This window comes from Amblyraja radiata, chromosome 3 (genome assembly GCF_010909765.2).
Source record: "Amblyraja radiata isolate CabotCenter1 chromosome 3, sAmbRad1.1.pri, whole genome shotgun sequence".
Lineage (NCBI taxonomy): Eukaryota > Metazoa > Chordata > Chondrichthyes > Rajiformes > Rajidae > Amblyraja > Amblyraja radiata.
The window spans coordinates 93,568,085-93,592,388 of NC_045958.1; the positions used below are offsets into that span (position 1 = coordinate 93,568,085).

At 42.9% G+C, this 24,304-nt stretch overlaps 1 protein-coding gene across 5 annotated transcripts in view; it reads right to left on the reverse strand.

Moving 5' to 3' along the window:
- Positions 1 to 24,304, reverse strand: part of htt (huntingtin) — a 214,299-nt gene that overhangs the window by 81,251 nt on the left and 108,744 nt on the right. For all 5 annotated transcript variants that reach the window (XM_033018340.1, XM_033018344.1, XM_033018343.1 and 2 more), the window contains 11 exons: positions 23,574 to 23,773; positions 22,373 to 22,499; positions 19,423 to 19,550; positions 18,056 to 18,166; positions 17,091 to 17,168; positions 14,913 to 15,136; positions 14,108 to 14,186; positions 12,527 to 12,688; positions 10,427 to 10,482; positions 8,809 to 8,957; positions 2,424 to 2,560 (listed from right to left, as the gene is read on the reverse strand). In XM_033018340.1, coding sequence (XP_032874231.1) covers positions 2,424 to 2,560; positions 8,809 to 8,957; positions 10,427 to 10,482; positions 12,527 to 12,688; positions 14,108 to 14,186; positions 14,913 to 15,136; positions 17,091 to 17,168; positions 18,056 to 18,166; positions 19,423 to 19,550; positions 22,373 to 22,499; positions 23,574 to 23,773 — 1,451 coding nt within the window. The remainder of the gene's footprint in view (positions 1 to 2,423; positions 2,561 to 8,808; positions 8,958 to 10,426; positions 10,483 to 12,526; positions 12,689 to 14,107; positions 14,187 to 14,912; positions 15,137 to 17,090; positions 17,169 to 18,055; positions 18,167 to 19,422; positions 19,551 to 22,372; positions 22,500 to 23,573; positions 23,774 to 24,304) is intronic.

Sequence of the window (24,304 nt, forward strand, 5' to 3'; positions counted from 1 at the left end):
TTTCTTTGACTGGATAGCATGCAACAAAAAAGCTTTTCACTGCACCTCAGTAAATGTGACAATAAGCTAAATTAAAGATAGAACCAAATGTTTCTTTAGTGGTTCTGCAATTTTACTTTCTTTGAATCTTATAATTATTTTTTTGTTTTGCACAGTTGGTCACATTTTGTTTGCGCCAGGTAGGAATGCGCAACTATTGTGGTTTCTGCCTTTATTATAGACATTTTTAGCCATTGCTTATCTACCATTAGACCTTTTAAAGAGGCTGCAGAATTTATCATAGCCAACTCAAAATCATTTCATTTTCCATCCGTTCTATGTCATGGTCATTCCTCCTTCGCAATGCAAAGGATTCAATCCAGGACAGTCTGTTCCAGTTAGATATGTTACATACCTCTCTTCCAGCTTTTTATCCCCCCCCCCCCCCCCCCGAGCACAGTCAGTCTGAAGAATGGTCTCGATCCAAAACAACACCAATCCATTTTCTCCAGTGATGCTGCCTAACCCACTGAGTTACTCCAGCACTTTGTGTGTATTCCATAGTTAGCTGCACAGCGTGGGTACCTATAAAAGCACCCTGTACACATTCCAGAAATTCATAGTCTGAAGAAGGATCCCGACCCAAAACGTCACCTATCCATGTTCTCTAGTGATTACCAGGGATCTCCAGAGGCCTGACCCGCTAAATCACTCCATTACTTTTAGTTTTGTAAACTAGCATCTGCACTCCCTTGTTTACTTCTAGAAATTCATACCAATTTTCAACCTGAAATGACACATTTATTCTCATTTGCTGCTTGCTCTAAGCCAACCATCCCCCACCCATGCCAATATATTACTTTCAACTGTATCTGTTCTTATCTTGTGCAGTAACATTGTAATGTGATATCTTATCAGATATCTTCTGACATTCAAATATGGTTCCCATTGATCCACCATGTTTGTCACATACTCAAAGAAGGCTAAAAAAAAATCAAAGAATATTTTCATTTATGAAAAGCATGTTGACTCTGCTTGTAGGGCTTGTGATTTTCCAAATGTCCTGCTATTACGTCCTTAATGATGGATTCCATCATTTTCATTATGACAACAACCACCCTATTAATGTAGACAATTCAACGACTGCCTTGAACTCCCTACAGGCTTTTCATTGCTATGATTATACGGATTCCTCTATAACAGAGATAATAATTGGCTTAGGACAAGAGACAAGGCGTCCAGATTTTTAAAAAAAATAACTCAAGAATATTTCAAGATCCAGTTAATCGCCCGAACATAAATATTCTGACCAGGCCACAAATTAAACCAAATCCTATTGGATTATCACATGGGATTCTTGACCAGAAGTTCAACAACCAAAGAAAATTAGCCTTGTTGCATAAGCTGCCATGATCAGAGCAAGGTTCAAAACACAGGTCTAACATTATTGACTCAAAGGAGTGAATAATTAATCCCTTTGCTTATTTCTTTATCTAGTTCCCCAAAAACCCTAAATTATAGAGTGTTTATTTCTTTTTATGGACACAGTCATTTACCCAGCATAGGGCAATCAGAGGACATAGAAACATTTAATGCAAATCTGAGGGACAACTTTTTCACATAGAGGGTAGTAGGTATATGAAATGAACTGCCAGAGGAGGTAGTTGAGGCAAAAACACCATTTAAAAGACATTTGTACAGATACATGGAAAGGAAGGGTTTAGATTAAGGCAGGTGGGAGTAGTGCAGGCTTGGTGGGTATGTACAAGTTGGTCCAAATGCCCTGTTTCCATGCTGTATGACTATGACTCTCTGACTGCCAACAAATTGTGAAACAAGCACTTACAAAGCTAAAGAAACGGGTGCAACCCATGTTTACCAGAATGATACTGGTCTACACAGTAAACATATGGCAAGTTGCATAGAATAAGCTTGTGTTTGGCTTAAATTTAAAGATCAAGGAATTGTCCGAGGAGCATAAAACATGAAACATTTGATAGGGTAGATACAGTCTACTTCATCTAGGAGTCTAAAATGAGGGATCATAACAGAATAATAACTAGGCTGTTCAGACATTAAACGGTTCTTCACACACAGTTGCGGACATTTGGAACTCACCACTTCAAAAGGATATGAGGGGCCTTTGAAAATGTATGATGAGTCTTCAATAGGTGGGAGTATTAAGGGTGCGGTACTGATGCAAGTAGATCTCAAGAAACAGACCAGCCATGATCTAAATGAAAAGCAGGAAGGGGCGAATGGACAGACTCCTGATCTTTCATTTTAGGATCAACATCAGTCACTGCTTCACACACTATTGTGCACACTGGTTATTTTGAACCCAGATCTCAGTACTAGTACGTTAATAAACATGTCATAATCTGCAGTGCAGGAAGGATGCGGGAGGGCGAGCAGCAGAATTAAATAAAATGTGCAGGGTGTACCTGGTGGTACTGTATGAGCCTCAGCAGCATAGAAACCACCACCTCCTTCTGTGTGTCCAACTCCTTGCCAGCGTCGGCTTTGTTGGTCCCTCGCAGCACAAACAGATCATGTACTATAGGCTGGAGTGCTGGTATTGCTGTGGCAAAGTACAAGAGGAGAATTTATCCACTGGAAATTCAAAATCATTGGCTCTTCAGATCACAGCAGTTTGAAACTCAGCACAAATACATTTTGCAATGCCCATTAGCTCCTGAAAAAAAGTGTTTTACATCTTGTACCCTAATTGAAGGGGTAAGGATACCATGTGCCTTCTTAACCAAGAGTTGTAACTGTGAAGGAGCTATGAACTTGGACCCTGAAATCCCTCTGATCCCAAAGATCCATATCTCTGAAGCTTTTTCTCCAGCATCATCACCATAGCCGTGTATTCTCTCCCTACCCCCACCCCACCCCCACACAACCTATTTTTCCTTTGTAGATACAACTGGACCAGCCTCTGAATTCCTATAAGGAAATAACTTTCAAATCTTTCCATGATCTCTCCCCACAATAAGACTGGTCTCTTCATCATCTCCAAATTTAACCATTGGCAGCTGCAGATCTTCAGCTCAGATTAGGGGGTTTCTTCTGAAGAAGTCTTGGAATGGAATCTTTGAAGTACAAATAGACGTTGTAACTCCTTCCACCTGGACTGTCACTTAATGAGATCCTGGCTGCTTTGTGACCCAAGACCACATACAGGTCCATCACCAATTTCCAGGTACCCTTGGTTCCAGAGCCTTTCTGGATTATCCATTTTGCCGGACCACCAGAGGTCACTGCCTTGGGGAGCTGAGATACCAGCCGCAAAATCCGCCTCAGAAGTCGGCTACGGGAACGGGTCTGCTGGCTCCGGCCGGGTCGAAGTTCCAGAGCCCCAGCCGCAGGGGGCAAACTCAACCTGCCAATCGGCATGTAAGTCCAGATGAGGCCGAGATTGGCTACCTCACCTGACCTAGGCCCCACATTTTCAGGGGGCTTCTGGGGAGGAGGGGCAGTACCTAGATTCTTCCTCAAATTGTTTACCAAAATCTAGCAACCTCAATTTTAAATAATTGCCCCAGCAATGCTTCCTACTTACAGAAGACAGCTCCAAGTTTGTACCATGCTCTCTGCACGTACAATAATTTCCTAATCTGACTCCTGAAAATCGTGGCTCTGAGTTTCAGACTTTACTCCTTTACCCTAAAATCCCCAAAGAGCTGAATTAGCTTCTCTGCAAATTATCAGCTCTCCTTAACACCTAGAAAATTTCCATCAAATCATCCCTTAACTCAAATTCTTAGAAACACAATCTTGGTTGCTGTTTACTTTCTCTACTGTAAACCTTGGAGTCCAGTTTCTGTTCAATCTGTATTCCACCAAAGCTAATAGACTGTTCCAAAAGCATGGTAGTTTTTAAGACTGTGCTATTTTCCTTATTTAAGACTGCCTTGAAAACTACCCCCTTGAGCCCTATTCTTTCATCTTGCAAATTTTCTTGACTGACCCTCCGAGAAAGCACCTCAGGAGTTGCTGCTTCGTGTTATTGTTCAACAAAAAACACTTTAAAAAGAAGTCTCACCATTATGGATTGCAAGGTCTCATGAGCAGCAATTGGGCTTGAGAATTAATAAATTAATCCTTCATTAATTTGGTAACTGACATATTATCTACATTACACATATATTCACAGGTATTACATTTGCTCTTGAAGTCAGTTTTGTACAATGTGGCACAGCAGTAGAGTTGCTGCCTTGCAGCACCAGAGACCTGGGTTCAATCCTGACCACAGGCACTGTCTGTATGTGGTCTGTATGTTCCCCCCGTGACCACGTGGGTTTTCTCCAGGCACTCCGGTTTCCTCCCACATTGCAAAACATTCGGGCTTGTAGGTTAATTGGCTTCTGTAAATTGTTCCTTATGTAGGATAGAACTTGTGTACGGGTGATTGTAGGTCGATTCAGACTCAGTGGGATGAAGGGCCAGTTTCCATGCTGTATCTCTAAAACTAGACTAAATAATGAGTGTAAGTTTTATACAGGTGCACAACCTTTTATCCGAAGATCCAAATAACGAAAACCTCCGAATAGCGGACATTTTTTTGGTCCTTGAAGAAAGGTCCTTGAAAACGTTCACCGAGGGCGGCCCGCAGAGGTGACAGCGGAACCTCCGGTCGGTCCTCCAACAAAGGGGCCTTAATCCCCATTCATAAAAGAGAAGGTGAGAGTATATTGGGTGAGTGTATATTGCGCGGGAGGGTAGGAATCATTGTAAATCATTGCTTAAATGTTAGTCAGTTAGTTTGGTGGGCTTTTGGGGGGAACTTTAATTCTTAGTCCCCTACCTGGTCGGTGAAGCGGGGAGCGGGCAATGCCTTACCGGGTCGCCGTGCAGTAAGCTCCGGACCGCTGTGCCGCGGCTCCCAACATCGTGGAGCTGGGGCTGTGGCCGGCTGCGCTGGATTTGGATTTGTAGCGCCGCGCAGCCAGGGGTAGAGTTCGCCGTGGTCGGAGCTACAACCGGCGCCGCCCGTGGCCGGACCACGGCAGCTCCACGATGTTGGGAGTCGGCGGCCCACAGCTGTCCGGGCTGCGGTGGTCCAGCTACGGGCGGCGCCGGTTGTAGCTCCGACCACGGCGAACTCTACCCCTAGCTGCGCGACGCTACAAATCCAAATCCAGCGCGACCAGACACCCGCAGCCCCAGCTCTGTGATGTGGGAGCCGCGGCACAGTACTGCACGGCGACCCGGAAAGGCATTGCCCGCTCCCCGCCTCTCTGACCAGGCAGGGGACTAAGAATTAAAGTCCCCCCCTTCACCCCCACCACATAAAATCCCTCCAAACTAACTGACTAACATTTAAGCAATGATTTACAATGATTCCCCGGTCTCCGGGGAGGAGGCAGCCGCTCCAGTCTTTCCAAGCCGCCAGCTCTACCTACCTAATCTACGCTAAAAATCTTCCATTCCGAAACCCGAAAATGTCCGATATCCGAAATGTGTCTGGTCCCAAGGCTTTCGGATAAAAGGTTGTGCACCTGTACTGTGCTCCCAAGACATTTAATAGACAATGAAGTAGTTTGGATGGGAAGTTTATGTTTTGTGAAGGCAGCCAAGTTGTGCACAATGGCTCCCAAAGTAAGTAATGTAACAACAAACAGATCATCTGTGCTTTTTTTTTTGTTTGTTTTGCGCTGACTGAGCAATAAATATTGGCCAAGTAACAGGATAAATTGTTTTGTTTTTCAAAACTGAACGGTGGGAATTTTTTCACAGGGCTTTGAGCTGGTGATCATTCAGGCAAGCACAAAATGCGACAGACTTTCCGCATCGTCCTGTACACTAACACCATGATACACACTAGGGATAATTCACAATTTTACCGACAAATCTGGATGTCTTTGGAGTGTGGGAGAAGTCACAGGAGAAAGTGTGCAAACGGGCATGCAAACAGCACTCAAGGTCAGGATTGAACGTGGATGTCTGGCGTTGTGAGGCAGCAGCTCTACCAGCTACTCCACCGTGCTGCCCTGAAGTGTTGACTGCCAGGTTTGATATGTTGCACCTTACATGGGTCAGACCTATCAAACTGCTATACACCAAGTTCTATTTGTTTGCCTATTCTGAACTTCATTCATATATCAATATGAAATCTTTAGACTTTACTTGAGAGGAACATCTCGAAAGCAGACCCTTCAGTTCACGCCAACCAGCAATCACCCCGTACACATTAGCACGATCCTACACACTAAGGACAATTAATATTCTGCTGAAGACAATTAGCCTGTTAATATCAGAAATGTTGGGTAATTGGGAAAATGTAGAATGTCTGTTTAAAAGATCTGTAAAGCCAGTTTTTACATCTTTTGCAGAAAGCTGCAGGACCATGTGATATGGATGGCTCCAGAAAGTCTTAAGCAAAGATCCTATAGCGGAGCAGGATAGACCACTCCTTCTAAATGCAATGGGCTGAAGTGTAGTACGCAACAGAGTGGAACTTGGGCCTTTTTTTCCATCCATTTCAGTAACCCGACCCGACCCCACTCGCAGTGTAATCAACGTTGCGGGGGAACAGTTTGTGTTAATAAATTATAATTCTGAAAATTATTTTTACCAAATAACTTTTATTTTTACGAGGTGTTTCCGTAACTGGCTTCCGTCTCCGCACTAGTTATCTTTGCTCCGCTATGTAGCAATGTTACAAAATTTTGAGATTTTAAAAATCAAGTCTGTAATTTATCCCATCAGATAAAGCATAAAAATAAGTTTAATTTGACACCTAATTCACTTTCATATCTCAAGTATTTAAAAAGTTATGGCCATTTTCATACTCGGAAATGAGCATCTTGTTCCCTATTGATTTTCTATGGACATAACAAAAAAGTTGTGATCGTGAACAGTCAAAAGCCCATAACTCTCTTAAAAATTAAGAGAACTGAATGAAATTTTCAGTTATCATAGATTGAAGCATTCTGAAACAAATATAAAATAATCTTACTTGGATGACCTGAAATTAAAGCATATAATTAGTTAGTTACCTAATTGTAGCTAATTTCAGACTTCAATTACTAGATCTAAACATCTATCCATTTCTTAATAAATGATTAACATTTTTAAATAGCCTAAATGTCCAAATAATATTCACAAATAATTCACAATAAAACATGATTTTTAAATCTCATTTACATTAATTTATAGGCCAAATGGAAGGAATTCAGTGTTCAATTGCTGTAAATAAATGCCCATTTAAATCAGCTTTCCAGTGGGTCTCTGTGGAACGCGCTGGTTTAGAACGTTCACATTGCGGTAGATTTGTGCCCTCAAATGCCCAGAAAAATACTGCGCGATATAATGGGGCCAAAATGAGCTACTCGCAATAGTAAACTTTGTATAACGGGATCTTTAGAAGCCCTTTTTAATGTAAAAATATACAACCTTCCTTCTGCTATCTGCTTTATGAGACCCTGCGGTTGCTAGCGGTCGCGGGTTTAGAGATTGATTTTTAAACTACTATAACTATTATTCAAGGCCTTTAAACCTAATAATAGCTTTTGCGACGGGGTCTTCCAGCGATTTTTCGTTAATAATTAACTAGGCTGAACATCTTCGATTTGAACAGCCTAGAGAAAATCGCGTTTTAAACCCGCCCCCTCTAAACGGCGCCAAAATCACGCACACCCGTAGCGGCAGATTTTCAAAGACGCTTCAGGTAGGCTTTGCAACATACCTACGCTATGGGATCTTTGGTGCGGAGACGGAAGCCGGTTACGCAAATGGGGCCGAAAATTACACATGAATCTGCCCATGACCGTACTACGTCTTTTTCGTTGAGTGATCTATCTTGCTTGCTATGGGATCTTTGGTCTGAAGCCTGGGAAGGGGTTGTGTAGAGGTTGCTGTCCAGATACCCTGCAAGTTGTTAATATGTATGAGATTTTGCAGAAGGAGCTAGGTCCTGCTTGGGATTGGTTGGGGAAATGTTGGGTTACAATTATGTTGCAGAGTCTTCCCGCTGCTAATTGTGATTGGTCCAGGAGAGTGGCTTCACCAAAGATGTTTCTTTACCTAGTGATAATGTTTCTTTACTTAATGGAAGTGTTCCCCCCCCCCCCCCAAGTGCTTTGTGTTGAAACTATGTTATGTGCTATTGCATGATTGGGTTAGGGAACTGTCATTCCATGTACTTTGCAGCCCGTATTGGTAATTGGCTTGAAGGGGTTGCCTCCCACCCCATGTATTTTCGCGTCTTTGGTTTGTAAGGGTATAAAAGAGTGGGGAACATTGGGGTGTGCCGATCGTCTGGGGTTTGTCCTATTTGCACAAGGCTGTTTGGGCTGGAATAAGTAGAGACAAGGATCGGTCCCGCGGTATTGGTATAGGTATTGTGTACAATAAAGGATAGTTGGATTTCCAGTGCTCGTCTTCGGTGTTTAATTGAACAAGACTAGGGGGGTAAGTTTTAGACCAGAATCTACAAACCTGTACGGCTTTGGAGTGTGGGAAGAAACCGGAGCACCCAAAGAAAACACAACTGGGTCACATGAAGAATGTATAAACTCTGTACAGACAGCACCCATAGTTAGGATCAAACTCAGGTCTCAGACGCTGCAGAGCAGCAATTCCACTGCTGCTCACTGCGCCACCCGTAAAACGTTATTAAGCAGAGAAATCGTATTCAAATAGTACTGAAGTTAAAAAAAGACACTTAAAATAACAACCTTCAATCCATCTTTTGGAAAAGTTTACATTGCAGAAAATACTTTCTAATTTTGAGCTGGTTATCAACAATCATGACATACAAATTTGCAGTGCTTTTAAAACAAGAAACAAGGATAAACACTGATCAGAAGGCAGGGTCATTACCATGTGTGATGGCTTTCCGACCACTGGCCATGATCCCGTCACACAGTTGGATAATTTTGGGAATTCCAATGATTGGCTTGGAGTGATAGCGTTCATATGATAGCAACACCAAGAAGAAAAATATGTTTGGAATTATGGCCTCGGATTCCCTGAAAAAAAATAAACAGAACAGATAAAATTAAGTAAACAACTTGTAAATTATTAAGATTTTGAGTTTTTTCGTTTTTAACCATTAATAATTAAACTCTGAAAGAAGACCTAAAGTGCAGGCAGGCAGCATCCCAGGAGAATATGAATAGGTGACTGAAGAAAGGTCCTGACCCGAAACGTCAACGATCCATTTTCTCCAGGGATGCAACCTGACCCGCTGAGTTACTCCAGCACTTTGTGCTTTTTTTTTTGTTGCAAACCAGCATTTGCAGGTACTTGTTTCTCCAAAAATGGCAGGTTTGCTGTAAGAGAATAGATTCAGCAAACTTGGTCTCTATTCCCTTTAATTTGGAAGAATGATTGGAGATCTCATTGAAACGTAAATTTTTCCAAAGGCTCAATAGGATGAATGCAAGGAGCATGTTGCCTCAGGCTGTGGAGACTAGAATCAGGACTCTCAGTTTCAAATAAGAGGAATCTAATCTCAGACTAAAAGGATCACTCTGAAGGTGGTGAATCCTTGGAATTCTCTCTAATAGAGTTGCGTAGTCCAGTCATGGAGTTCATTCAAATAATTGCTTTATTTGTGGAAATGTAGGAAATCTAGGAATTGGGGATAAATTCAGGAAATAGTACCTAGGTAGACCTCGATGAATGATACAATCACTTCTAAGGGCCAGGTAGCCGAATTCTTTACGTCCCAAAAAGAGCATAGTTTTAAGGCAAGAGGGACAAAGTTTGAAAGAGATGTGCGGGAAAGGTTATTTTTTACATGAGGGTGGTGGATGTCTGTAACGTGTTGCCTAGGGTGGTTGTGGAGATAAATACATGAGTGGCATTGAAGAGGCTTTTAGATTAGCACATCATTATGCAGGGATGGAAGCGTATGGATCAAGTGCAGGCAGAGGAGATCAATTTAACTTAACATCATGGTCTGCACAGGCATTGTGGGCCAAAGGGCCTGCTTCTGTGCTGTATGTTTCATTCAAAATTTTAGAGTTTATAGATACAGCATGGAAAGACTGTTCAGCCCCAAGTTCACCCTCGACCACCCCCGACCCATTCACATCAGTTCTGTTATCCCACTTTCTCCACCACACCTTACACACTTGGAGGTAATTTTACAGAGGCCAATTAACCTAAAAACCCACATGTCTTTGGGATGTGGACGGAATCCGGAGCACCCAGAGGAAACCAACGGGGTCACATGGAGAATGTGCAAACTCCACACAGACAGCACCCAAGATCAGGATCCAACCCATGTCCCTGGCACTACAGGGCATATATGTTCTTCCTTGATCTCTAGCACTGTCTTGCCCCAACTTCCTCATATATGGAACATTCATAAATTAGATATTTAATTCAACATAATTGCCTCTTTGCAACCGATATGCTGCTGACCAGTCAACCTAGAAGAAACAATAGGAAAATAAAACTAGCTAAAAATCCTAAAGCTGTCAGCACTCACCTGAATTGGCCCACTTCTATGTATTCAAACTGCTTCAGAACAAACCCGATAAACACCTACAAGAAGAAGAAATCCAATCCCATTATTATTTCTTAGAGTTTACAGCAGAAGTGGGACCATTCTAGTATACATGCTAAACAAGATCTTGCCGCTCCAGTTCAGCTCACTTTGTACAGTAATCAGCTTGAAACATTGATCTATTCCTCCCTCCACAGAGGCTGCCCATAGCAGAATTTTTTGTTATTATTTTCTCTAACATTAAACTATTTTATTTGTTTCCTCTTCGTTTATTTAAGTAGCTTACCCTCAGATACATTTATGCTATTTGCTCAAAAATGCACTCGTGTAAAGAGATTTCTCCGGAATTCCTTGCAAGACTTAATAGTGATCATCTCATACTTATAACTCCATGTTTAGCTAAATGATTATTTAAAATATATCTGCTATGTCCTTGTCAAGAGAAAAATAACCCAGTTCAATCTTTCTTCATGGACATAGTATGAGTTAGAACATAGAACCGTACAGCACAGGAACAGGCTCTTCAGGCCCACAATATCCATGCCGAACATGATGCCAAGACCAACCTCTATCTGCCTACACATAATCCATATGCTTATTCAAAAGTCTCTGTCCAAGAGCACTTACTGTCTGGACTCAGGAGCAACCAGTTAGGTGAAACGCACCCTCTGGTGTGGATGCAATAACATTGCAATGCCAACGAGAATGGAAAGGCAAGTACTAAAACATTACCCCAGGCAAATTCAAAACTAAATTGAAAACGTCCTGCACAATATAAGATAATAGACGGGAGTGCCTCTCTTTTCAACAAGATACAATATTGCTTATCGGAAGATTGAATGAAAGAAATGGGCCCCAAGAAATCTGGCAACAGAATTTAGTTTTCCATCTAATTCCTTCCTTTATTGAGAGACTAACGTCCTTCAGAGTGCAAATTTGGCAGGTTCTTTGGTTCTTTGGAGTATAACTGATTGATAGGGTCTTGCAATTTTCTCCATAAAGTTGTGTGCTCTAGAAAATAGCAAAAATATTTAGTTCAGCCACAGCTGTGGAGCTACAAGACATTGAGGAATCCTGTTCAGAAATTTGAAAACTGTTGCAGCAGAACACAAAAACTACAATTACACAAAATGCTAGAGTAACTCAGCGGGACAGGCCGCTTGGGAAAACATGGATATTGGCGATGCTTCAGGCCGGGACCCTTTTTGGACTGATTGTGATGGGGTTGGGGGGAGAGAACACTTTGAAGAAGGGTCCCAACCCAAAACCAGAGATACTGCCTGACCTGCCGCGTTACTCCAGCAATTTGTGCAATTGTTGTCATTGTCTACAAAGCCATCTGTGGCAATGACTTCCACAAATTCACCACCCAAAAGGAATTCCTCCTCATCTCCTTTCTAAAGGTGCGTCCTTTTATTCTGAAGTTATGCCCTCTGGGCGTAGACCCTGCCACTGGTGGTACAACCACAATTACACAGCGGGCATTGTCGCAACCGGCTAAATAAACTTTCTTCTCTGCTTTGGACGTATATAACTTGCCTCTCACTCTGGCTAATCTTTATCTTTACTGCATTTACCTGTTTACTGCAAGTGTTTCAAAGAGGAGGACACGAAGGCTTAACACTGCTTAAAATATATCTTAAGCTGTTCTCTCTTCCCCTACCTCCCCCCGCCCCCCCCCCCCCCCCACTTTTCCGGATGGTGTTATTATGTATATTTAAAGATAGTGCCTTTAAATTCACATACTTTCTTTTTACTTTTAAAGAACCAGACATCACCCTCTGCCTCTCTCTCAACCACCTCAACTCCTGCCATAGTTCATCGCAGGGATGTGGAGTCATACAGCACTGAAACAGGCCCTTCAGCCCACGTATCTATGCCGACTAAGGTGTCCCATGTAAGCTAGTTCCATTTGTCCACACTTAGTGTCATAGAGTCATACAGCACATAAACAGGGGCTTCAGGCCACCTCATCCATGCCGACCAAGGTGCCCATGTAAGCTAGTCCCATTTGCCTGCCTTTGTCCCATATTTCTATTGGCCCATATCATGGAGATATTTCTAACCAAAGCAAGCACCAACCTGATCGGAGTCAAGCAAGCAGTAGTTGACCCGGAGCTGCACAAGCTGGGCCAACAAGTCAAGCACCTGCCTTTGCAGATGGACGGAGGTGGTCGTGGTGTACTGCTTCAAGGCCTTGATGACCAGAGGCTCAAAGAGGCGGATGTAGTTGTGTATCGTATTCTGAAGTTCAAGACAGCACACATTATACATGTTGCAATCACATCACACAGCAATCTCATTCTGAAACGTGCTGTCAATGGACAAACACAGCATATTTATCACAAAATCAATGACCAGTTTGCTTGCTTTTGCGGTTTCGAAAGTTGGGAATAATGGCAGAGAAAACTACTCCCTCTTTGTCAGTGCCAAAAGATCATCAAAGAATTAAAACTCGATAGAACAGTACAGCACAGGAACAGGGCCTTCGGCCCACAATATCTGTGCCGAACAAGATGCCAATTGTCTACACCTGATACATATCCCTCCACTCCCTGCATTCCCATGTGCCTATCTAAACGCTACTTAAACACCACTATTGTATCTGCCTTCATTATCTCTCCTGAAAGTATATTCCAGGCATGCACCACCATGTGTACAAAATCTTGCTTTGCACATCTCCTTTAAACTTTGCCCATCTGAAAGCTTCGACTCCATGAAAAGTGCACAACAAATAGAGACAAACTGGCAATGATATAACTTGAACGATGCACACTGGCACACGGTCTCGGGTAACTACTGTATTGGACCAAGATCCTTCTCATCATGCTTGGAATACAGCATCCAATCATTAGGGACAAAACATATAATACTCAGGAGGGAACAAAAATGACTGTGCTCATGGTTCCCAAATATCTCCGAGATTTCCTTGTCCCAGGTCTGAGGATGAAAACTTGATATCTCCCGGCCATTTTATCGCCTGTAATCTCCTACAATAGTGCAGCTGATGATGCTGCCTCATAGTGCCAGAGACCCAGGTTCGATCCTGACTTCGGGTGCTGTCTCTGTGTGTGAAGTTTGCACGTTCTCCCTGCCACTTCGTGGGTTTAGTCTAGTTTAGCTTATTAGTTTAGTTTATTATTGTCATATGTACCGAGGTACAGTGAAAAGCTTTTATGTTGTGAGCTATCCCTCCAGGTGCTCCAGTTCCCTCCCCGTCCCACTGGTTTGCCGGTTATTTGTCCTCAGAGGTCATTTGTCCTCTGTAAATTGCCCTTGGAGTGTATGAGAAAGTGGGATAACAGAACTAGTGTGAATGGGTGACTGATGTTCGGTGTCGTCTAGGTGGGCCGAAGGACCTGTTTCCATGCTGTATTTCTATACTAAACCAAACTAATTTAAAACGAGGTAATTAACCATGTACTCACCTACTGTGAAATAGCAGAGATATTACGTAAATAAAAAGTTATAATTACCCTTTGGTCCACTGCCGTATGATGTCCTCTCTCATCTTGCATAGACTCCCCTCCCCCACTATCTTCAATGCTGCCCCCTGTTCAATCTCTGCATGCTTTCTCAACCGGATAAATACCCACATGCTCCGTTTCAATGCTTATCCATTAGTTAACAAAAGCTTTGTATGATGACTAAACCAGACTGTACCTTGTCAGCTCGATGCCTTGTCACGTTCGTCATGCTAACCTTCAGTTGCGATGAAACCTTCTGCAGTACATCAAACCAACTAAGAGTTAAGCAACCAAAAAACTGTATAAGTTTGGGATTTTCACAACAGTCTGCCATTGTCCTAAAAATTGCACGTCACCAATTATTATCATGGATTTACCCAAAACAAATAATTGTGCAAAATATTTAACAAAGTTTGCTTCAGTTGATTAATCTAACTATTCATGCTTTTTGATCATTATATAGAATAACTGGCCTGTAGTTAGCTTTGTTTCCACTAGGAGGAAGTCAATTCAGCAGATTGGTTTGTGGATTTGTAATTAATTGGCCTCCGTAAAATTGCTCCGAATTGTGTTCAGTTTTAGCAAAACTGAGGCTCGTCAGTTTGTGGAACGAGCTGCCAGAGGAGGTAGTTGAAGCAGGTATAAGAACATTTAAAATAAATTTGGACAGGCACATGGATTGAAAAGTTTAGCGGGACATTGGCCGATCGTGGGCAGGTGGGACTGGTGTAGATGGGGCATCTTGGTCGGTGGGGGCAAGTTGGGCCGAAGGGCCTGTTTCGGTGCCGAATGACTTTTTGTGTAGCGAGTGGAAGTAAAAGTAGGATTACATAGAACTATTAAGAATGGTTGATGATGGTTGGTGTGGACACAGTGGGCTGAAAGGTCTTTTCCCTGCTGTATCTTTTAATTTGAAACAAAATTTGCACACTGTGATTCCAATCTGATCTTGCATCGCAATACAAGTTGAATACAGTGTAACAATTGACATAATGCTTCACCCGGACGTGTCCTGCTCAGGTTCCGCTTGGACCATGTTCCTCAGGCTGGCGTCGGCCAGCGCCTGCGTGAAGTGGGTGTACGGCGCCATAAAGCAGTAGTGGTACAGTCCCGGCCTCAGACTGGACGAGCCCAGGCGCTGCACCTTCCCCTGCGACTTGCCGGGGTGCGAGGAGGAGCCATCATATTGCGATGCGAGGTTTGTCCCAAACAGCGTCTTCAATAGCTGAATGAAAGCAGATAACACTCAATAGAAACATTCATGTGTAGGAATGAACTGCAGATGATGATTTGCACCAAAGATAGACACAAAATGCTGGAGTACCTCAGTGGGATAGGCGGCATCTCTGCAGAGAAGGAATGGGTGACGTTTCGGGTCGAGACCTTTCTTCAGACTGAGGAAGGGTTGTGACTCGAAACGTCACCCACCCTTTTTCTCCAGAGATGCCGCCTGGCCCGCTGAGTTACTCTGGCACTTTGTGTCTATCTTAATTAATATAATAGCTTAATTTGGAGACACAAGGAATTACAGGTGCTGAAATCATGAGCAAATCACAAATTGCTGGAGTAACTCAGCTTGTCAAGCAGCATCTGTGGAGGGAATGGATTGGCGTTGTTCCGGGTCTGTGCCCTTCTTCAGACTGATGTCTTTACATCATTCCCAAACAGGAGTACCCATAACATCTCTAATCCCACAGCTGAGTTTCACCAAGAAGGGTCCCCATTCCCTCCACACAGATGCTGCCTGACCAACTGAGTTCCTCTAGCAGTTCATGTTTCACATTAAATTTAGGATTTATAGTTATTGACCCACTAGCTCGAAATAATGATTTTCCTTCCTCCATTCAATCTAGAATTATTTAATCCAGCACAGTGTTTTGCTCCAGTAAGTTCATTTGTTGGCTGGTGGGGAGGGAAAGGGAAGTTATTTTTTTGTGCCAGTAATGACTTCAGGACAACAGAAAATGCCTTACATTTAATTACCTCCCGAAATGTAGTAATTTAGCACAAATATTGCTTCAGAAATTCATGAAGGATGATGATTATCAGTGACTGGATAATGTGTTTCTTAGTGATGCCTGTTTGGACATGGACTCTGGGAAAACTATTGTGTTAATCATGAGAAACAGTGCCTCATTTAATTAAGTTTTTATTACAGAAATTCTGCACGATTTCAAAAAGGGAGAATTGTAAAAATGATGTTATGTTCAATTCACTGACGTGGGATAAATAATACAAAATAAACAAGACAGTGCTGAGAGTTGGAGCAGAGGAAACCTGGCACTGACTGATTTGAGGCACAGATCTCAAACTTTTATACAGATCCACTACTGATTCCAGAGCCCTGCCGTGTTACCCATTTTGACAGGCCAACAGAGGTCATGGGCTCGGGTGGGAGGGCCAAGATACCCAGCCCACAAAACGTCAGCCTCGGATGTCAGCTATGGGAACGGATCGGCTGGCTCCAGTCGGGCTGGACTTCCAGAGACACAGGGGGATCGGCCAGAGGTCCCAATGAGATAGAGATTGGCCGCCTCACCCGGCCTAGGAGCCACAGGGGGGGAATTCATGTGCGGTCCCATAATTGTGTCCGGATTAAAGGAGGTGCCGGACCATCAGTTGCCACAAAATTAGTGGTGGACCGGAATAATAGTAAAAAAACATTTGAACCATGGGAGCATGACGAATTAAAAGTACAATTAGAATACTCTTGGTTTGGGCATTCCCACGTCTTGCAAAAATATCTGCATAATCATAGAGTCGTAGAGCTGTGCAGCATGCAAGCAGGCCCTTTATCGCACCTTGTCCATGTCCACCATGTTGGTATATTGGGCTAGTCCCTTGTGCCTGCATTTGGCCCATCGCCCTCTTGCACAGAATTGTTGTCATTTACGACATTGTTTGTGCATCTTCTTCAATACAGCTGGTATTGAAAAAGAAACACCTGAAGCGCTGGAGTAACTCAGCAGGTCAAGGAGCATCTCTGCGGAACATGGATAAGTGACAATTCAGGTCGGGACCCTTCTTCTGACTGATTGTAGTAGGGTAGTAGAAAGCTGGAAGAGAGGGGGTGATGGACAAAGCCTGGCAAGTGAGAGGTGGATACAGGTGAGGTGGGGTTTAATTGGCAGATAGGTGGACAAAGGCCAGAGATGGGAAGAAGACAGAAGACTCTTTACCTGCTGTACGCAGACTGTGGCTGCCATGGGTTCCCTGCAGAAACAAGACTTCAGATAGCCAAGGATTTCTTCCACACACTGCAAAGGATTTTATAGATGCAACATTAGGTGTTAGAAATAAAATAATTGTTAAAACTATACTTCAAGTGCTTCTAAAGTCCATACTCCAAGATCAGCTATGAATTTGTCCAGGAAAAACTCTAAGAAGCACCTCATTACATGCACATGTGTTCAGGCCATTCCGCCCATCAATTTCATATTGGCGCCTCTGCTCAAGTAGAGCTTCACTCAACCTTTGTCCTCCAGCTTCTCTATTCCTGATATTTGCCCCGGGTACCACCCTTCACACTTGGAAAATAAGTTTGTTATGATCGCTTATTGGAGAGTAATTATTCGCCATATGGGCCCCCAGATTTGGTCAGCCTTCAGGTTGACATGTTTCTACGTGACTGAAACCCACCAAAATGTTTAATATCTCCAAACGTTCACTGTTGGAATGAATAGTGTTCCAGCCTATTCATTCTTCCCTAACAGTTGTAATCTCTCAATTCAGATATCAACTTGGAGATATTTTTTGGCACCTAGTCATGCAGCAGTAGAGCTGCTGCCTCACAGCGGCAGAGTCTCTTGTTCGATCCTGACTATGGGTGCTACCTGTACAGAGTTTGGACATTCTCCCCGTGACCACGTGGGTTTTCTCCGGGTGCACCGGTCTCCCCCATTTTCCAAAGACGTGCTAGTTAATTGGCTTCGGTAAATTGTCCTTAGTGTGTAGGATAGAACTAGTGTACAGAGTGACCATGGTCAGCATGGACTCAGTGGGCCTGTTTCCACACTGTATCTCTAAGCTAAACTAAGCCTTCTTAATGGCGCTGGAGACTTTTATGGAGCTCAGAGCCAAGCCACCTATGGAGGTGAGATCTAATAATAGTTCCACAAGAATACACTTCAAATTCTCGATTTACCTTCCCAATGTCTGGAAGTGTTGCAATCTCCAGAAGCTGAGACAAAACATCCAATGCTGCCCGTAAGAAGCTGCCAAACTTCTCGTTATTGTTCTGAAGGTCCAGAGTAACCTGAAGCAGTAGAGAAGACATTTTAATTGATGAGCTCCAAATGCTGAGAGATTTGAAAGATCATTTGAATAGGTCACTAAAAAGTTTCCACTGATGAACAACTCAGGAAGCTGAGGATACAGACCCAAGGTCACAAAGCCTGACAGTACTTGGGAAAAGAACGGAGGAATGCGGGGGGGGAGGGGAAAGGAGTGCAGTTTTTTTTAACAAATTAAGTGATCTGAAGAGAAGGATGCGAAACGAAAAGGAATTGAATGAAGTTTGAAAAGGAGGAAAATTTGACAGCTTAGACCAATGGGAAACAAAAAGTAACAAACCAATAACAATAGAGAGAAAAAGTGGTACCAGCTTTCAAACGGAGAAAAGAGACTGCAAATGCCGTGATCTGGAACAGACAGTTGGAGGAACTCAACAAGTCAAGAAGCATTGGTGGAAGCAGAGGAATGATCAATGTTTAAGGTCAAGACCTTCTACCTCCACATATGTTGCTGATCTACTGAGCCCCTCCAGCAGTTTTTTTTTTTTTTGGCAAGAGTTTTCAAACACCTCACACAGACATGATGGACTGGGCTATACCCTGCATCATTTCATGAGGCCCCACAATTGTGTTTTATTTTTCACAGATTACTAACAAATCTTCACAGAGCGCATTGATTTATGCAAGCTCCATGAAGTTCACATAAGAGTAAATCATTTATTTTACAGTAATCATTGCCAGTAGAACCAATGTAACTGCATCAAGTAGGAAACACAATGGCAGCCCAGTGGCGTGGCAGTAGAGTTGCTGCCTCACAGCGCCACAGACCTAGGTTCGATCCTGACTATGGGTGCTGCCTTTACGGAGTTCGTACGTCCTCTCTGTGACCGCGTGGGTATTCTCCGGGTGCTCCGGTTTCCTCCCACACACCAAAGACGTGCAGGTTTGTAGGTTAACTGGCTTCTGTAAATTGTCCCTAGTGTGTAGGATAGAACTAGTGTTTGGGTGGTCGCTGTTCGGTGTGAGATTGGTGGGCCGAAGGGCCTGTTTCCATGCTGTATTTCTAAACTAAACGGTTAAGTATCGGCAGAAGTCAGAAATTGCCCCATCCCAATTTTGTTTTAGAGATCCGGGTTCTCAATTTTATATAACTTACATAACACAGACAATCCAGCAGCATCTACTCATTCTAATTAAAGGGCACTAGATTGGTGCAACATCACCATGAGTGGAAGAGTAGCACCTTTGGATTTGCGAAATGCCCACTTTGCGCTGGTACCTTGTAGTTTGCGTATGTAGCCTTCAGAACATCGTGCAGCTTCAGATATGGAGGCAGGTGGTAGAAACTGCCCAGAGACGTGGACTTGCTAGTTGGTGCAATGCCCACAGCATCTGCAGGCCTGGCAGCTGCAAGAAAGCATAGGAATCACAGTAAAATATGAAAGTTCACATTCCAAAAAAAGTACATCCACTAATATGGGTAGAAGGACCAGGAACCAGTGGATGCAGATTTACAGTGAGTATTGAAAAAATAACCAGAGGAAAGTTTTTAAACACACTAAAGCCGGCAAATTGGCGCAGTTCGTAGAACTGCTGCCTCACAGTGCTGGAGACCCAGGTTCGACCCTGACTACGGGTGCTGTCTGTGTGGAGCTTGCATGTTCTCCCTGTGACTACATGGGTTTCGTTTGAGTGCACCGGATTCCTCCCTCGCTCCAAAGATTAAGTAGGTTAATTGGCTCCAATAAAATTGCCCCTATTGTGTAGGGAGTGGATGAGAGAAAATGGGATAACAAAGAACTAGTGTAAATAGGAAATCAAAAAAAATTGAGGTGGGATTAATTAGACAGCATGACAAAATAATCAGAATAGCACTATTCATTAAACAGCCAGTATTTTCAGTTACATGTTGAGATAGGATTTTTAGAAGGATGAAGTGGGACATTATTGAAACTTACCGAATAGTGAAAGGCCCAGATAAAGTAGTAGAGAGGATGTTTCTACTAGTGGGAGAGTCTAGGACCAGAGGCTATAACCTCAAAATAAAAGGATATACCTTTAGAAAGGAGATGAGGAGGAATTTCCTGAGTCAGAGGGTGGTGAATCTGTGGAATTCATTGTCACAAACGGCTGTGGAGGCCAAGTCGTTGTGTATTTTTAAGACGCAGACTGACAGATTTTTGATTAGTAAGGGTGTCAGGGGTTATGGGGAGAAGGCAGGAGAATGGGGTTGATAGAGATAGATTAGATCAGCCATGATTGAATGGCGGAGTACAGTTGATAGGCCAAGTGACCTAATTCGGCTCCTGTGACTTATGAATTTATACCAGGATATTCAGAGCACAAATATATTAAATGTTGGGCGCTATCATCTTGGTAACTGTGGTCGAGAAAATCTGGTTCAATTCTGACCTCAGATAATATCTATGTGAAGTTTGCACGTTCTCCCTTCGGCAGCTTGGGTTGCCTCTGGTATGCTCCGGTTTCCTCCCACATCCCGAAGACATGCGAGTTTGTCGCTTGATTCTCCTCTGTAAATTGCTCCATGTGTGTAGGAAGTGGATGCGAAAGTGGGATAACATTAAACTAGCCTAAACGAGTGATCAATGGTTGGCATGGACTCGGCTGGCCGAAGGGCCTGTCTCCATGTTGTATCTCTAAACTAATTGGCCCCAGTGCAGCAAGTTCCGCCTCCTTTCCTCTTCCCTAAACCCTCCCAACCTCTTCCTTCCCTTAAAACAATTCTCCAAAAGTCCACACCAGCAAGAATAAAAAAATCCCCAACATGCAGACCAGGCTGTCAAGAGAGTGCAGTGTTCAAACACCAACAGCAGGTCAACGTGAAAGATGGAAATGTTCAGAAAGTGACATTATTCATTTCTTAAATGTTTTGTTGATTAGACATTATCCATGAGCATTGTTTGTGGGCCTGTTATGCTGCTGCGAGTAAGAATTTAATTGTTGCCTTTTAAAGAGAATTAAACACCCTTAAAAGAGTTGTGTTACAGCTGAAAGAGTTTGCACAGAAGAGATTACATCAAGGCTATGTGGGAATTTATAGATGAAGGTGAAAATACTTAGGATATTTAGAAACTGAACTGTTAGCCTTGGTCCCGATATGAGGAAATGCTCTGATTAAGTTATATATTCAAAGATGATAAAACTAATCCACATACTTAAATAGCACTGTATCAAATATTTCCAATGCCTCAAACACTTGACATGCATTTTGTTTTACAAGAATTGCAGATGTGAAGGCAGGCAATGCCGACGTCTAAATAAACATCAGAATGGAGGAATGTTTGGACAGAAATAGACCACTGGGGTTAAATGATCAATGCTGATGATTTACACAAGTCTCCCCTTTTCCTCTCTTACCTCTTCTAATCCGAGCCCAATAACTAGTGGCACAGCTGATAGACTCTGACTCTCCCACAGTCACAGACTCTCTCAGTCAGAGACCGGGTTCGATCCTGACCTTAGGTGCTGTGTGTGTGGAGTTTGCACACTTTCTCTGTGATCGCATTGGTTTCTTCCCACATCCCAAAGATGTGCTGGTTTGTATGTTTATTGGCCTCTCTACATTCTCTCTCCTCAGCTGCTGACTGACCTTCTGAAAACTTGCAGTATTTTGTGTAGAAGCAGGTGTTGGTTTACAAAAAAGGGCAAAGTTCTAGATTAATTCAGCTGGTCAGGCAGCAACTCTTAAAAACATGGGTAGGTGATGTTTCGGGTCAGGGCCCTTCTTCAGACTGATATGTTTTGTGTTTGTTTCGGATTTCCAGCAACTGCCACTTTTTGCATATTTATTCCCAGCTGAAGAAAAGCACATCTTGAGTCTTTTCTCTCTTTTTACTTTGGAGGGGAGGATATTCCTCAAACTGCGGAGCATCTTGGACAATACAGCTCACCCCCTCCATGACACGCTGGTCAACCTGAAGATTACCTTCAGCAACAAACTGGTTCCACCAAGATCCAGTACAGAACGCCACAGGAGATCCTTCTTCCCTGTGGCTATCAAACTGTACAACACCTCTCCTTCTGTCGTGGGGTAGACTGATTCCCTTCCCCCCCAATCTTTGCACATCCCCAAATCCTTTCCACTCGTCACTTTAATTTCATGTTGTATGTATTTTGTGTTTTATGACTGTCGGCAGATCAATTCTGAAGTTCTATTGTATGAAGGAATGTTAGCAGACACACAGGCGACAGGAAAGAATTTCTCCCACCTGGACTGGACTCGGTACTTTTCTTGGGACTCATGGGTGCAGCCATCTGTTCTGCTGACTCCCTCTCCTTGGTCTTGCGCCGGATAGGGCTGAGCGATGGTGCAGTCGAGAGAGATGGGAGAGTTGCCTGGGAAGTAGAATTCAGCACAATTCTAACTGTGGCACTAATCATCTTGTTAATCAAATTAAGGGTTACTGTTCTCACCCACTCAAATCTATTACCGCTGGATTTTGTAATGCTCCAATTTTAGAAGGCAACTTTTATGCTTTATTACCTTGCATTCAGAAGGCAAAGTTCAATTCCACACACTTCAGCATCTGCCTAATGGAAAGTTGCATGAGAGGTTGTCATTTTGTAAAGGATAATAAACCTGTTTATTTCAGAAGGGGGAGAGTAGAAGGAGGAGGAAGAGACCATTTATATCACAGCTTGGTCTGGGAACAGCTCTAACCAAGACCGCAAGAAATTGCAGAGTGCTGGCTATACCCCAGTCCACCACCACAGACAAAACTCCCCACCATTGACTCAATCCACAATTGCCTCGGGAAAGTAGCTAACATGATCAAAGACCTTTCCCACCCCCACTTGTTCCTTCTTGTACCTGTCGGGCAAAAGGTAGAGAAGCTTGAAAGTAGGCATCAAGAAGTTTCTTCCCCCCTATTATCAATCATAATGCTGAGAACTATATTCTTCACTCTCTGTTGTGATTGGCTTGGTTGTATTTATGTATAGTATTATTTAATTTGATTGGATAGCATGCAAAACAAATCTTTTCACTGTACCCTGGTACACATTACAATAATAATAAACCTAAATCTACCAATCTCTCAGGCCGTTTACATTATTCAGTAGATTGTAGGTAAAATTCAACCTTGCACTACCTATCTGCAAAATCCCTATTACCCCCAATCTCCTCTGTACCACATAAATCCACTCTATTACAATATTGGAAGTGTCTCAATATCAACATTGCTAGCTTGTACCACATTTCTGTGACACTGAGGCAACTTAATGAGTGCTGCGCAGAGTCCACAGACCGCCACAGTGGGCTTGGATGTAGCTTGTTTAGATTGTTATTCACTCCTTCCACTATTCCTCTTCCTCCTGCATGGAATTACACTGAACGCAAGGAATGCTGCCACCCTACAGAGTGAAGTATTGCCTTAATTCCTGTCTCTCTCAGCTGCCGACCCCACATACCTTCAGTACTGGGCCAGGTGTAACATCATCAATCACATGTGCACAGATGTTGATGATCTTCATCAGATGAGAAAAGAGTTGCTCCACCATCCCGACCAACGATCTGTCAGCCAAGGCAGGCCATGGCTCTTCAATTTTAGTGGTCGCACTGGTATCATCTTCATTGGCCCAGGGATTCTTCAAAGATTTCGGTGCAATGGCTAACAACATTAAAAAAATTACAAGAAGATTAAGTTGAGAGGGATTCAATTATTGATCCTCAGTACATTTGAAATCAATTTAGCGAATAAGGAATAAAAGTACCAAAGGTTCACTTCCCATAAACTGATAGTTCAACCAACTAGACAAATCACTGATACAATTCAAGACCAGTAACACAAGCACAACATATGCATCATATTATTTAGACATGTATAAATGTATAATAAATACAGAATACAAAGATGTTATAAATATCTGTGGACGGGAATATATTGCATGAATGTTGTGTATTGAGTAAATATAGAAACATAGTAAATAGGTGCAGGAGTAGGCCATTCGGCCCTTCGAGCCAGCACTGCCATTCAGTATGATCATGGCTGATCATCCAAAATCAGTACCCTGTTCCTGCTTTCTCCCCATATTCCTTGATTCCCTTAGCCCTAAGAGCTAAATCTATCTCTCTTGAAAACCTAGTAATGCCCAGATTAATATCAGTGGACAATCAGAACTTTTGTCCGCAGGGTTCAGGT